The following is a 16,309-nucleotide window of genomic DNA, read 5'->3' as shown; positions in this document are numbered from 1 at the left end:
ATCGACACCTCTGTCCAAAACAAACACAGCCGAATCTACTGGCCTTCACCGCGGCGCACAGGTCATCGGAGCAGCTACGCCGCTCACTCTGCAGACCAGGGCTGTTCTGACTAGAAATGAGTTGAATGAATAAGCTGTAGTTCACTTGACACATTACATTAATTTTATTATCACACAGTTTCACACTCTGATGTGAAAATGTTAATTAAATCTATAATGACGGCTTCACTATGACCTTTCTGTGCTTTGATGCTTTGACTAGAAAACCGTTTGTCCAGTGAAGTTCTGACAACAGGTTTGTGTAAAACCGCGTTGGGTATATTTTGACAGACAGCTCTGGATCATTGCAGCTGAGAGTTTAAACATTATCTGGATGTGTAACATGCAGTACACATGCATCAAACATGCCACGTCTGTGCTGTTGCACACACACGTTCATTTTTCAGACATTTGTAGTGTGGATCACTGAATCAGAACTTGGAGGATTTTCTCAGTTCTTCCTGGATCCACACTACAGTTCTGCACACATGCAGTGTCATGCACATCCAGCTCTGAAGCCCCCGGAGCCCCCAAGTGGACAGCAGGGGCTCAAATCTTTTGTCTGCCAAATGAATGTAATGCAGACACCTGCTGCACAGCACGACAGTGTTTGGTGGATCCTCACACAGACACATCTCGGTATCAGTGAGCTCTGATAACACAACATGCTGTTTGTGGTGCAGCAAGGTCACACTGGCTTTCAGAGACACACAAACACACAACTTACAAGCTGAAACTGAGACACCAGGCTGTGGAGATAACACAGTTATTTGTGATTAGGTTTATCTACAGGTTTACTACCCTGTTCTGTGCAGGTCAATCAGTAAGCTGTGAAGGTCCAGGGAACCTAACGGGCCACTAAGTCGAAGGACAGCTCCTGTCAGAAGTTGTCAGCTGCAGCTCAGCCAAACCTCATCAGTTCCCAGTAGCATTCACAGCTCCAGCTCCTCTGGGTTTAGTTGCACCAGCTCTTCACAAGTCCACCATGAAAGCAGTATTTAAACTCCCTCATCAGCCCCCCTCCCCACCACAATCATTTCCATACTGTACCTCCAGGGTTCACGCTGCGAGCAACAACCCCTTACGTTCTTTGCCTTCAAGTCACGGTCACTGATTCTGCCTGACGAGCCAGAATTTGAGCTGAAGTTGATCCCAGAGAACAACTTGTGGACAACATCTGTGTTTACACCATACACTTTCTCACAGTCCTGTTCTTCCTAGATCAACAAGCAGCGCCAGCCTCAGCCAACACCGCTCCACCATGAATCAGTTTTCTGCCTGTAGCTGCCAACCCCCGACAAAGTCAGAACAGAGCGACTCCTGAGTGAAGTCGCCCACAGTGTGAACACCGTGTTGTGAAATAAGACTGGAAGACAGCTCAGCTGTTATGTACCTTGTGTGTGGGAGCTCTGGGACTGAACAGCTCATCTCCTTCTGCACTGGATGTACTCAGGCTCTTCATCCTCTCTGCCGCCTCCATCCTCCTCTTCTCGATGCCCTCCTTCATCCGTCTCTTTTCCTCCTGGAGGCACAAACACTGTTCAGCTCCACATTTCTACATCAACTACATCAACTACATGGGTCTAATTAGCTCGGTGCTAAGGGAAAAGCTTCCTCATATTCTGTGTGCACACTGCACCACTCTCTGAACCTTTTTTGGCCTGATGTCGCCTATTTCCACATGCAGCCGATTATCATCCATTTGCGGCTGCGTCTGTCCACCTGATGAATGTTAGTCCATCTCTTCTTTCTGCTCCTGACTCTTCAGTCGCTACATGTTCCACTTCCTTCACCATGAGTCTATATACACTAATCTTTCATAAAGAAAATCTATGAGCTACAAAGGCTTCAAAGCGAGCAGTGTTTCTATCTGTAACAGGTCACCACTGTGGCTCAAACACCTTTTCTACTAGTTTAGCAGCCATTAAGAACCTTATGTTGCATTTTCCTAAAAATAAGACTCTTCCTCCTGCAGTCATCTAAATATCTACAGTGACAAGCTCTGACTGAGGCACAGTCTGGTCACCTCCTCTTTGGCCAGACGCTGTTCCTCTTCCTCCTCCCTGCGTTGTTCCTCTTCCTCCCGCAGTCGGCGTCTCTCCTCCCGCCTCCTTTTCAGCTCCTCGAACTCCTGCTCGGCCTCGGCTTGTCGTTGTCTCAGCTGCTCCAGCTCCTGGTTCTCCTTCACCTGGAGGCTCCGGCGGATCTTCTCCAGACGCTGCTCCGTCTCCCAGATGGCCTCTACCTCCTCTGGCTCCACAGCTTTGCTGCACACACCGGGGGAGGAACTACATGTAAAAAATGTTCATTTAATCAATCAATCAAACTTTATTACCAAGTGTCATTAAAACAAGGAATCTGATTTCAGCAATGGCTCCTGATGCACGCATGTAAACAGAACAACAAATAAAAAACTAGATAATATGTAGATATACACAAGATTAAAAATGAGCTATTTCATAAGTAAAATGATTACTGTAATGTTTGCTACATCTTGTTATACATAGAAACATAGGTTAAGTGTTCATCAGAGCGACAGCCTGGGGGAAGAAACTGTCCCTGTGCCTGGTTGTCTTGGTGCACAGTGACCTGTAATGCCGTCCAGAGGGGAGGAGTTCAAACAGATTGTATCCGGGGTGTGAGGGGTCTGCAGTGATCCTCTCCGCCCTCCTTTTGACCCGTGAGGTGTACAGGTCCTCCATGGAGGGCAGGCTCACACCAATGACCTTTTCTGCAGTCCTGACTGTCCACTGAAGTCTGTACTTGTCCTGTTTGGTTGCTGAGCCAAACCAGACAGTGATGGAGGTGCAGAGAACAGACTCCATGATTCCTTTGTAGAACTGTATCAGCAGCTCCTGGGGCAGGTCGAACTTCCTGAGCTGGAGCAGGAAGTACATTCTCTGCTGTGCCTTCTTGGTGATGGTCCTGATGTTGGATGTCCACTTCAGGTCCTGGGAGATAATGGAGCCCAGGAACCTGTAGGACTTTACTGCTGATACAGTGCTGCTGAGCAGGGTGGGAGGGCCCTGCCATCTCCACTGTTTTGAGCGTGTTCAGCTCCAGGTTGTTGCGACCACAGGACCACCTGTTCAACCTCCCGTCTGTAGGCCGACTCGTCACCGTCCCGGATGAGGCCTAGATGACCGTTGTCTGCAAACTTTAAGATTTTCACAGAAGCGCCCCCTGAGGTGCCCCCTTATGCCCAGTCGAAACGATGTCCATGTATTTTTGTCCAAGGTCTTTCAAGTACTTTTGGTCTTTTTGAAAGAGGAAACAGGATACTCACACTTTCTCTCCATATTCTTGGATAAATGCTTATCTCCTCCTGTACTGGCTGACACAAGTTACCGTCGGTCATTTTAACAAAAGCACAGTAAATGTTCGATACAAACCACCAATAAAACAAATCAAACCTGGTGGATCCTTTCGTCTTGATGTGTGTCGTTACTTCCTTGCTGGTTGTGTCTTCGTTGGAGCTGCTGTGTTTTGGCTCGTGCTTAAGGAAAATCCTGGATGTGTAGGAGACTTTAACTTCTTTTCTTTTCTCTGCCTGCATATGAGAAGTTTAATGTAACAGATACATAAAACAATCTGAAAACACAATGTGGGTTTCTCTGCATGTAAATCATGGTCAGAGTGTTTCAGTTAGTGAGGACTTGGACTCATGTTGCCATGTTGGAAAGTGGACCGGGTTGTTATGCAGTTGAAAATAAGGGTTATGCCAAAGTAGTGTTAATGATGATTTGGTGGTTGGTGTGCACCAGGCTGTCAGAGTCACAGATATTTTTGCAGTAGTTCAGTTTCTTAATTGAGTACGTTAAGAAGGGAAGGTCTGCCACTGAATTGTTTTTGCTTTTTTGTTCTAGTTCTATCCAAAGCTTTACCTCTGCTTTTGGCCTCTGAATCTCCTCTCTCCTTCTGGTCATCACCTCCTCCTCCTTCCTCCTTGACCTTTCAGCTCGGATCGCCTCCTCTTCACGTTCCTTACTCCTCTCCATCTCAGCCCCGTCTGTGTCCTCCTCATGTCTCTGGAGCCTGTCTGTAGACCAGATGGAGGCCTGGGCAGTCTTTACAGGTATGGGTTTGTTTATTGTGTCCTCCTCTACGTCCTTGCCCTCCTTAGCTCCCTGGCCGAGCACTTGCAGGCACTGCTGCCTCGGTCCATCTCTACGTTGAGTCCAGTCACTGAAGCCCTCATCTTCCTCCAGAAACAGAGAGCTGCACGGCTTCAGCTCGCTCTCATACCTGGGGAAGGATGAAACAAGAAGGAAAGACAAGTGAGGGTTTCAAACCATCATCAATAAAAATCCAAACAACAGCTCATTTCATCAGCTGGACTAAGAACATTCAAATATAAGGATTCATGTTTGGCTCTAGAACCTGTTTCCCCTGCTGTTTTAAAGTGGTGAAAGTGTGTTTTGTGTTTCCAGGAGCTGGCAGAAAGGAATTCCACCAGCATTCCCCAGATTATTAAGGTGCTCAGTGGGAAGGTGGCGACCCTGCTGCATGATGGGAGCAACTAATCAGCCTTAACGAGTGGTCAGGTTTCTGTGTTGGCTGTTTGAGCTGTGAAGTCAATGTCTGCATGGACTCCGACACCTCTGATGCCTCCACCTCTTTTTGTCTCACTTTACTCCTCTTCTCACAGTCATGTCTATATTTTCAGATTTGAAATATGTCATTTAATACAATTTTACCACGGTAAAGGTTTTCTCTTTTCTTTTGACTCTTGCAAGGTGCTCTAAATTTGCATTTGTGAGAATTAAGGTTTTTTCAGTGTAATACTTAAATTTGTTTGTTTTTTTTTTGCCAAGTTCAAAGCTGACCTCTGACCTCATAGGCATGAAATCATACAGTGAATTTGCCAAAAGGGGATTTCAAACCAGCATTACATCATTGCTGCGTCATGTACAGGTCACAGCAGAGCTACCACAGCCTGAAACCAGCTGAGCCTGGCTGTGATGGAGGAGAAGGTGCTGGAGGTAGAAGTTATAATTTAAAGCCTCAAATTAAGAGCTGGCTGAAACACCACATGCATCAACACAGAGGCAGATTTCCCTTGAGACGCTTTGTAGCAAACATTCTTTAGAGGTTGGGTAATGAGAGGGGAGCTGTGTGTTCATCTGCACCTCAACACGACGGGAGGGAAGAGGTTGTCTGAAGCTTTTCCCAGTGGAAACATTTGTTTTATGTAACAGACATCCAAGTGAGGAGGTGAACCACAGTTACTACCAGGAGAATAAATAAATAAACAAAAAAAAAAAGCAGTCACACGGTTTGCAGCTTGCACAGGAAGTTACTGGACATGAGGCAAGTGGGTGAATAATGTTCTGCACTTGATAACTTCCTGGGTTCCCACGATTACACAGACAAGGAATTCAACCACGTTTTGATGTTATATTGGTATTTTTTGTGGTAAGAGGGTTCGAGCAAGAATGTTTCCAATAGTGAAGTCATGTACAGCAGCTGGTGACAACTGAAAGGACAGACTGTGACCCAGCGTCCAGCAGGGCCGAGTCTCCAGAGCAGCGTCAGGTCTCCTCTGTCGGAGAAGGAAACCTCCTCCTTCCAGACCAGATCCCCTCACTGTGTCCAACCCACTGTGTCCAACCCACCATGTCCGACCCACAGTGTCGTCCTCATGAAGCCATTCAGTGACCTAGAGCTGCAGCCATGAGTCAGTTCACTGGTAGAAAATGAACCAGCAGCTATTTAGAAGCAACAGTCACCGACATGTTCTGGTTCCACCTTCTTTAATGTGAGGAGCTGATGCTTTTCTTTGTCAGACATGAGAATCAGCTGAGTCTCTGTGGATCTGTTGGTTGGACACAACAAGGCATGTGGAGACGCTACCTTTGGCTCTGGAGAGTCACAGTGGGACTTCTTACCAGTGTCTGACATTCTGGGGACAAACAGATCAATCAGCTCATCAGGACGATGATCAGCTGATTGATCAGTGGCCCTGCTGGTTGGGTTTCCACTCCGCTCTATGTGTCATTTCTGTGAAACAGTTTGATCAAGTGCTGGAGCTGTTCCGTGTCTTGACTTACATGTTCTCCTCTGCCGGTGTCTCGCTGTCCGGTGAGGACTCTCTGGGCATCGAGCCGCTGTCGCTTTGACGTAAAGCCTCTCGAGCTCTTTGGCGACGCTCCCTCTCCACCTCCTCAGCATCCTCGATGCTCCTCTGAGCTGTCAGCCTGGAGAGGGGGAGGACACAGGGCACAGACATTTTACTTCACTACACTGTGCAGTTATCCTGTTTTGTGGACATTCTGCGCACAAACATATTTGGTAAACACATATACACATGCATATACCCCAACATTCATACTCTAGCAGCTGTGTGTTGCCTCCAGAGTGACAGAAAATCCCACCAGCACCAGACTGGAGACCAAACAGTACCTGCCTCAGGGCAAATGAGTAAAACTGAGTGAGAGAGGTTACTGCTGTGGATCATCACATACGTGCAAATAGATACACTGACCACAGATTTGTTTGCTCAAGTTGTTTTTGATAAATAAGCCCATAACTAATGATTTCCATTATCAATTAACTTGTTAAACTTCTCACTTAATCATTTACTATGAGGTCATATGTTCAAAAGTCCAAAACCCTAAAATATTGAATTTACAAGGATAAAAAAGAAAGAAAAGCAGCAGGACTCACCTCCAGCTGAAAATAAAGAATACTTTTTGCATAAAGTGAGTTAAAGGTTATTCAATTACCAGTGTGGACTGGGTGACAATGCCCCAAACTGTAGAGACAATAAAAAAAGAAAATTCCCCAAATTTCTAAACACTTAGCAAATGAATCACTAATTTTTACACAACATGATGAATTTCCACTGTGGTATTGCTCCACACAGACGACATCTTTTAACACTGGTGGTTAGGAAACAAACAAACTCTGAAATGATAACTGTATCACAAACGAAACAGGATCTGGACTCATCGTCTCTCAGGCCTCCTCACTGTCTCAGCAACGATTCTGTAAGCAGGATAAGAGCCGGCCAGAAGAACATCTACCAGTGTTTATCAGCAGGATAAACAAGTGTGCTCTTCACCTCATGTCAGCATGACATCACTGCATTTATCACAAACACTGTTAATCTTCACCACTGACGAAGAGGCGAATGTGTGCTCGGCACCCTGATTTACACCTACACTGGGACCTTTAATCCATCACCTCAGTTCTTTTTCTAACTTCACTCGGTACCTGACTGTCATGCTAGATGCCCTCTCTCATCACCCTATTGAAGGGGTGGGCTTAAAGTTTCTTTCTATTAAAACTGTGCTGCTTTAACTTTATCCAGATATCAATAGGTGTTGTCCATTTGTGCCTCTTGTTTACAGTGGGAGGATCGGCTGTTTGTTTCATGGGCCATTCCTCATAAAGGCAAACCGGATCGTGCAGGCCATATCCTTGGCATATACAGTCAGGGCCAAAAATATTGGCAGCCCTACATTTCTGTCAGATAACGCACCACTTCTCCCAGAAACTTGTTTCAATTGAGAATCCTTTGGTATTCTCATGTTTATTTCTTGCATTTGCATTGGAACAACACAAAAAAGCTGAGAAAAAAAAAAGTCGAATCTGATCCAGTCCACATAGAACTCTAAACATGGACTGGACAGAATTACTGACAGCCTCAGCTTATTATCTGGTAGCACAGCCTTTGGATAAAGTAACTGAAATCAGTCACTTCCTGTAACCATCAGTGAGTTTCTTCAACCTCTCTACTGGAGTTCTGGACCACTCTTCTTCTGCCAACTGCTCCAGGTCTCTCAGACTTGAAGGGTTCCTTCTTCCAGCTGCTGCTCTGAGATCTCTCCACAGCTGCTCTATGGGATTTAGATCTGGACTCATTGCTGGCCACTTCAGAACTTTGCAGTTCACCGTCTGAAACCATTTCTGGTGCTTTTTGAAGTCTGCTTTGGGTCACTGTCCTGCTGTAAGACCCATGACCTCTGATGGAGACCCAACCTTCTGACACTGGGCCCTGCATTGTGCCCCAGAATTTGTTGGTAGTCTTCAGATTTCATAATGCCACACACACAGTCAAGACATCCAGTGGCTGAAGCAGGAAAGCATCAGTGAACCCCCACCAAGTTTGACTGTAGGGTGATACATTTTTGTATTATTTGGGCAGTTTCCAACACGAATGTGGGCCTAACTCTGAATCCACAATTCATAAAGCAAACAGAGCTAGTCTATCACAGAGCTGACATGTAGACAGACACACAACCCACACACTCCTGCGGGCGATTTAGAGTCACCAGTCAACCTAAGCTGCATGCCATTGGACTGTGGGAGGAAGCTGGAGTGGACATGGACTCCACCGTACATGAAGAAGCATGCTGCACTGTGACTGCTGGGTGTTTGATAACAAGTTCAACTTGTCAACTTAAAAATCAATTATATAGCAACCCAGTGGCCAAAAAAAGGTTTGGCCTCTTTTCCCGGTATGTCCCCATACCGAAGCCTAGAGGGGTTTGTGTGGCGCTGACTGGCTCTGTTGAACAACAGCAGACTGCTTACGTCGTTCAAAATATCTGAGATGTGTGCAGTGATACACAAGTCTGAAAGGAGCTACTGATAAACTCTACACTCATCATCATCACTTCCTCCTCCTCATTTATTTTTCTGTGTCCTTCCTGTGAGCAGGCGGGTACTAGCAGAGAGGAAATGAATGAAGGGGCAGAGGTGCAGAGGCTGGTGCACAGCTGGATGCGGGTCAGCTGACATGACCCCTACATCATGATGGATGCTGGGTGAAGGCAATCGGTATTTGTTTCAGAGGAGCTGGATTGGTTCATCCAGGGTCAGGTAGCGTGGCCAATACAGAAACAACTGACTTTCAAAATAAAAGCTTTTCCTGGCTCTTATTGATTTAGACCACTGATCTGGTGCTGAAAAAAGTTAGATCATGTTGTCTTTGTAAAAAGAGCTAGTTTGTGTTGTTTACTAGCTTCTTCATATAAAGTTAATCATTAACTTTAATTGGTCTGGTACTTATAAAAACCGAACATGCAGTGAGAAGGGTACCGACAACCTCTCTAGGGAGGTGATGAAGTGGGATTTCTGCATTCTTTTGCTGACTATGTAAAAGTGGCATAAAAAACAAACCAGACACTGTTAATATCTTCTGCTAATGGCAGCTTCAAACCCAACTCAGCAGTGACCGCCACCACAGACTACGCCCAGGTCCAGTGTGAGCCCCGACACAGGGGCTGAAATGTCAAACTGGCTCTGGCTGCTGCTCTGTCAGTTTAATCTGTGTGGTCAGCAGTCGGTGGTGAAATATGCTCAGACCCTCCCCCCTTTTGTCTTCCCTTTACATCTGCTTTCTATAATCAGGGCTGTGGGATTCTGCCGTGCTTGGCACCGGCTCAAATACTACAGTCAAACTAAATGATAAATCCTTCTCTGAGAGGTTTTACAGTGCTAGGATAATGGGTAGTTTCACTTCCTCTCCCTTGCTCCGTGTTGCATCAAAGGCGATTCTTTTTCTTTGGCTCATGTCATCTAATCGCTGCATCAAGGCAAAAACCTTCCTTCTCATCCAAACCCCCACCGGTCTGAACTGTATCTAAGTAATATTTCCTCTCCAGACAATTAAAGCAACATGTAGAGAACATCAGGAGTCAAGCAGCTTCTCTGTCACCCTGAGTTTGTTGTTTCTCTGTAAACTGACACCAAAGGCAAGACCGAGCACGCCGCCCCCTCCCACAGAGCCCATGAGTCAGGAGCTCAGAGTGATTCACAGGAGGTTCAACTCACCTGAGCTGACAGGTGAGCATGAGGGCAGGTAAAGCTGAGGAAAGTGATTAAATCATAAGTAAAGACAGAGACCTATGTAGATTTTTAAACAGTTAACTGTTTTAGTAATGACCGTGACCAATGAAAATTCACACTGTTTTATGTTTATGTTATATGGCAAGATTCCTTAACTCCAGACCATTTTACTCAGAGAGAAATGTCTTTGTCCATTTTGGTCGGTGTTTAACTCGCCCCATGCCTCCACTAACAATGCGTTGCAGCACTTGGCCAACCAGATAACTAGTGTGGAACAGAAACATCCCGACTCCCCACTCATTGTTCTGTTAACAGAGCAAATCTCACACAGGAACAGTCCAAATACAGACCGTCAGCTGTCCCACCAGGAATAAAGACACACTGGACGACTGCTACACGGTAACAAAAGACTGTCTCCATGCAGCCCTCAGACTCTCTGATCAACTGGCAAGACAACATCAGGACTTTGAGTTGGAGCGAGGCTAGCAGAGTCCCCTCAATCTTTGTGCTAGGCTAGGCTAAACACAGTGGAGCTGCATTGATTAGTGGATTGGCTGATCAACAATTTGGGTAATCATTTCATCGACATTTGTTGGTTCCAGCTTCTGAGAAAGGATTTCTTGCTTTCATTTCCTGTAAAATCATGATCTGTGGGTTTGTCAGATGTCACCTTGGGTTTGGTTGAACTTGTAAGGAGTTTTTTTTTTTTTTAAATTAAATGATGAAATAACTAGAAGCTGAAGCCCTAAAGTATGTCAGTGACTGGTCCTGTATTTCTGTACAGGAACAACACGTGCATCTTCTGACCTCTGTGGATGATCTCAAAGAAAATGACAAGTGATACCTTAAGATGTCTGACCATGTCTAACAGCGTGTAACAGTTCCCTGGTGTTCTGGATTGATGATTGCCAACAGATTTGACTTTATGAAAGAAGACAGTCTTCTGTTCTGTAATCACCAGAAGTAGAACAGCAACAACCAGAAACCCGACACACATCCCCACAAAGCAGAGAAAAGCTCTCCCACCCTCCAACAGAGCCACTACAGCACATATTGTTGCGCTCGATGTGCCTGCACTTGTCCCAGCTTCAGCTTTATTGTCCGGCAACATGTCCCCGGAAAGCGAGTCAAAGAGGGATTCACTGAAAGCAGGAAACATGTTAGAGATATTAAACCCTCAGCTTCTCTTTTGTCAGCACACGCTGTCATCGGCTGGATGACTCGATAATAACACGGCTGCCTTTCAGACTGAAAGCCCGCCAGGCTCTGCGGGACAGACGAGGACAGTGGGAAGAAATCTGTGGGATGAAGTCAGTGTTGTGTTGAAACAAGTCATGGCAGCGGAGGGCACTGAATCACTCTGACACAACCACGGAAAGATGCTACTTCCCATGAACAAATGAATTGTGAGGATGCAGCCGGGGAATTCGGCCTGCACAGAGCAGGACGAGTTGAGTCAACCTGCTGCTCATCTTGTTTTAATACACAACAGGCCAAAAGCTTTAGATTGCCTCCATGTTTCCAGGTGTTATCCACGTGATCCAACAGATGGACACACCTGCGTGATTCTCTCTACAACACTGCTGGGACAGGCAGTGCTGCTGCAGATGTTCCCAGAGACATTCTGCACCGGTAGGTTTCTTTGCTATCAGTCTGGACACTGTGCTGCCGCTCTATAATGTAAGGCCGACCACCTGGTTCTTAGCATTCTTGTTATCATTTTATTCCATGTATCCCACCTGGTCTATGCTTACCAACCTGCACACACACCATACTGTAGACCTCTAACTAAACACAGAGATTTGGCATCATTCCCATCTCGGTGCAGAGTCTGCACACAAAAAGAAACCAATCCACACTTTTGTGCAGCATCTTGGCCACCAATTAGAAAAAAGAATACATTTTAAAAGTCAGGACAATGCTCATCCCATGATCCACCAGCAGCTTTGGCAACACTGGGTTCTGACTAATTTACTGACTGTGAGGAGTGAGCTGTATATATTCCTGCTTTGCAGTAACATATTGAACACTTGGCGCATATGCACTGGACACTGCAGTGACCAGCATGTAGTCAGACACCAGTAGCCAGGACTAGAACCCGAAATGTGCAGTCATCGTTCAACAACAGAATGATCTGACAAACACAGCAGCAAGAAAAATACCCTGATTTCACTGTTCGGAAATGTTGTATCCTTTTTGTGGTCATTCTGTTTCTGTGTCCCTTTCTATGATTGTCATTTTTTCTGTCACTTCTGCTTTGCCATTGGAACCTTTTTGTGCCTCTCCATGGTTATTTTGTCTCTCTTAACTGAGCTTTATGACTTTCAAACAATAAATATCAACACACACTTCAATCAAAGGCACAGACCCGAGGGTCTTGGACCTCTCGGCCTCCAGGCTGGTGCCTGCTGGGCACATTCAGTCCATCCATGAGAATGGAAAGGGAAAGAAAAACAAACAAAACTGAAGAAATGTGAGTCAGAGTAAACTCTGAAAGTTTCCATCAGCCACCTGCTCGCTTCACCCCCCACTGCCTGTCCTGGGACACCACGGGATCCTGTCCTAACTCCTGTCTTTATGAGGACTTGTGAAGATGCTTCACGTTAACAGTTTAATCACCAAACTCTCAGTAAATATTTTACACTTCCAATTGCCGTGTTCTAATTTAACTGTAGCTGCTGCAGCAACATCTCCGGTTGCTAACCTTTGTCCCCCCCCCCTTTCATTTTCACGCTATATTTCAAGATGGCATTTAATTTGCCTTCACTGTAGGAGACAAGCTGTGAACAGTAGGCCTTACTATTGCAGGCAGGGATGAATTAGAAGACGGCCTCTGGGCACAGGCAGGTAAATGCTCTCCTCTTCCCACCCCTCCTTTATAGTGATGGAGGAGTTTCGGCTCTCTGTATGTTTAGGACGACAACTGGTCCATTTTTATATCACTGATGTTCACTGAGCGAGGTCAAAGTGACAGAAACCCGTTATGCGCTCTCTCACAGATAAGACCCCCTCCGAGCAGGAAACCCCACTCTGTTTACTTTTCCTTCGATGCAGAGTTCAGTGCCCTCATCACTCACCGGCTAACGCCACCTCCCCCCAAACATTCTTCAGTCTCTTATCTCCCTGTATCATAAACACTGAGGGCACCCACCCATGTGTGGGGGATTCAGGGGTCAGAGGTCACAGCAGAGGGTTTGTTTTGAAGCAGGTATGAATGACATCACCTCAGCGGGTTGACCAGGGATGTTTGTCTCCCACAGAAAGCTGATTAAAAACAGATCGACCTGCTCCTCACCCGCCTCCAACGCTGCACAGTCAGATAACATCGTTTCGGCTCCGGTTCCTTCTGATGATGTTCAGTTTGTGTCTGAAGCTACAGGGTGACATTGTAAGGATGACGTATGGAAATGCCTCCTCAGTGACAAGAGCAGTATCACTCTGATACACAGTCAGGGGTGGAGTTTGTTCAGTCCCAACTTATAGGCCAACTAAATGGACACCAACTGCAGTTTTCAAAATCAAGGCTGCACTTCCAGTCTCAGTGTGAACTTCAGAGCTGCAACTAACAATCACTTTTATCATCAGTTAATCAACTGATTCATTGTTTGGTCCTGAAAATGTCACAAATCAGGTCACATCTTAAACTGGCTTGTTTGGTCCAAGCACAAACATATTCAGCTCACCATCAGGTATGACAAAACAAAACACCAGATGCTCACATGTGATCTGGCAGCTGATTTGTTTTAAAATGTGCACGGCAGCAGGAGCGTGCGTACGAGTGTCAAAGTTACCAAGGTCAGAAGAGCTCTGCCTGCAAATCAGGATGGATGAAACCAAGTCTTTAACAACTACACACTGAAAAGTGCAGACTGAATCATGGCGTCTGACAGAGTGGATGATGAATGTGAAGCATGGTACGAGTCGCGCACTTTCTCATGACGTCAGCTCCTCCAGACTGATGCCATCTGCTGAGTGGACTGAATCAGAGCAAGGCGCCTCCTCCAGCTGGTATCTACTTTGTAAACATACAGCCCGACCGCTGTTCTCACCGTGACTCAGAGGTTTACACTGAGCTCAGGGAGGCTCACCAAGGCGCCTCGACCAGGCGCGCAGGGCAGCAACTTGCTGCTGTGACACAGTGAATAACCGATCCAAACAGCTTTACAGAGAAACTAAATGGAAAGTCAGCAGACACGCAAAAAACTCAGATTTATAAAGTAATAAAACAGGGAAACAAAACTTAAAACAGGAAAACTGCCAACAGAACAAGAAACTTGATAAAATTTAAAAACATCTAACCACAAAGATCTTAAAACTAGTGCAGCTGGACTAAAAATACGAATAATCATCTGATGCAAAGCAGTTTTGTACTTGTCAGTGTTGTCAAACATCTTTATAATTACAGTCACTGTCATTTCAAGCACGAAGTTACACAGACCCAAAATCTCATGACATAATTAAAGATAAACAAGCTTGTTCATAAAGAGACAAACACTTGTCAAACAAACAATGGAGAAAAAGTTGGGACCATATGGCCTGGAATTACTTCTTTATCATTATGTCACATTTCTTCAGTACTTCACTTAATAATTAATGTGATCTAATAAGAATAAAATGATGGATGGGATAATTAACTTATGATCACAGAGGAGGATCACACTGGGAGCGAACAGTCGCCTGCCTCCGTGGCTGTCGGGATGTTCTGTCTTCTCGGTGGGTGCAGGTCTTTCTCACCACCAGTTAGTTTATTATTAGTAATGCGCCAGTTCTTCTGACTGTAGTGGAAACATTGAGTCCATCTTGGATTAATTAAAATGTTCACTTATTCATTTATGTACTGGAAACTAATTCCTTGTGTGTAACATACTTGGCCAAATAAAGGTGATTATCCTGATTATTATTATGATTAGAAGTGCTAACAACCCACAGGCCCAAAACCAGAAACTGGAGCAAACCAAAACCACTAGAAACCACTGATTCAATCCAAATTAATGTACTGTAATTTATAAGATTATCATCGTGTGCTGTATGCCAGATATTAATCTGTGAAGTAACTACAGCTGTCAAATACATGTAGTCGAATAAAAAGTACTGCATTTGCCTCTGAGATGTAGCGGAGTCAAAATATAAGGAGGCATAATGAAAATACTCAAGTACAGATACCTCAAAACTGTACTTAAGTACAGTACTTAAGTAGTTTCCACCAACACAAGAGATCCTTCAACAGTGAACGTGGAGAAGAGACGGGGGAATGATTACAGTGCCGGCATGTATGTTCCATGACTCTCAGCTGTTACATCAAGAGTTCATGACTCTGAGGGTCTGATCTGACACAGTCAGTGTCTCCACAGCCAAAGGCTCCAGAATGAGAACAGCAGCACAACGAGATCTTATCTTACAAACCACTGAGTCGCTGCACTGGAACCCGACACAGGATGGGGAAAAAAATATCCTCACTAAGAGGCAGGACGTGCCGCCACCCGCAAGCACCCAGAAAACAAAGGACTGACTCAGGTGACCTTTAACCTCTGACACAATTCACTGGCCCCGCTTCCCCTCTCAGTGAAATGGAGAAGCCTGGGGCGTCCAACCCGGAGCTCAGAGACAAGACACGACTAGTCGATCTCACTAAAAATTTAAATCTCTCATTTCCTGCCTTGATTGAACTGATTCTCAAACTAATCAAACACGCTGGTGACTGCAGGGTTTAAACAACAGATTACTGAGAAAACTGGGGTTTAATACATTTCTTTGTTATGACAGATTGTGACTCAAATCCCCGAAAACCCTAGGTGACCCAATGTTCCCATTCAGCCCAACCTGTCGGCCACAGACGCACACACACATGCTTAAAATGTGAAAACAATCCTTTTTAATCCTCATCTGCAAACGTGAAATGTGGAGTTTTTCCTAAGTCACTTTCACTTTGAGGGAAAACTTCACATCTCATGGTCACTGATTTGTCCCCTGAGCCAGAAGAGATGAAACCATCTCTGCCTAATGTCAAACTGAACGGAAACTCTTTAAATATTAACCTGAGCTGTGTCCATAGAGCAGAAACAAACCGAGACCAGCAGCAGACACAGAGAAGCCTCGACCACATACCTCATCAGATTTTGTAAACCCTGTTTGCTGGAGTTTCTCCTCAGCAGAGCGTTGGACATGTCGGTGTCTTTTCTTCTTCTACTTTTAACTTTTCTTCTTGTCTCCCTCTGGAAGAACCAAACTGACCTGGGAACCACTTTCTCCTCCTGCTCTTCTTCTTTTCCGGCCCGACAGTGAAAGCAGCCTTCTGTCCTGCAGCCAACGCTCAGAGTGCGAGTTATCCTGTTAAAGGTTCTTCTGGAGGTTTCACACACACAGTTTCTCCTCTGCAATGCTTGTTGGGAATGTCAGCGGCGCTCAGAGTGGCTCCCTCCTCTCACTCTCTGGGAGGCAGGGTTTTCAGTCATTACACTCCCCCTCCCTCTGTCCT

At 45.4% G+C, this 16,309-nt stretch overlaps 2 protein-coding genes across 3 annotated transcripts in view; both read right to left on the bottom strand.

Annotated features, from left to right (window-relative positions):
• Window positions 1-16,309, bottom strand: part of LOC109956450 (troponin T, fast skeletal muscle isoforms-like) — a 209,479-nt gene that overhangs the window by 31,475 nt on the left and 161,695 nt on the right. The window lies entirely within an intron of this gene.
• Window positions 1-16,309, bottom strand: part of LOC109956337 (non-muscle caldesmon-like) — a 19,800-nt gene extending 3,491 nt beyond the window's left edge. The window contains exons 1-6 of the mRNA XM_020593357.1: window positions 15,940-16,309; window positions 6,090-6,236; window positions 3,924-4,284; window positions 3,453-3,589; window positions 2,066-2,327; window positions 1,433-1,561 (exon numbers count right to left, since the gene is read on the bottom strand). Of these exons, the coding sequence (XP_020449013.1) occupies window positions 1,433-1,561; window positions 2,066-2,327; window positions 3,453-3,589; window positions 3,924-4,284; window positions 6,090-6,236; window positions 15,940-15,998 (1,095 nt within the window). The 5' untranslated portion in view covers window positions 15,999-16,309. The remainder of the gene's footprint in view (window positions 1-1,432; window positions 1,562-2,065; window positions 2,328-3,452; window positions 3,590-3,923; window positions 4,285-6,089; window positions 6,237-15,939) is intronic.

The sequence above is a fragment of the Monopterus albus genome, unplaced genomic scaffold, assembly GCF_001952655.1.
Source record: "Monopterus albus unplaced genomic scaffold, M_albus_1.0 scaffold19.1, whole genome shotgun sequence".
NCBI classification, from domain to species: Eukaryota; Metazoa; Chordata; class Actinopteri; order Synbranchiformes; family Synbranchidae; genus Monopterus; species Monopterus albus.
This window is presented reverse-complemented; position numbering and strand designations above follow the sequence as displayed.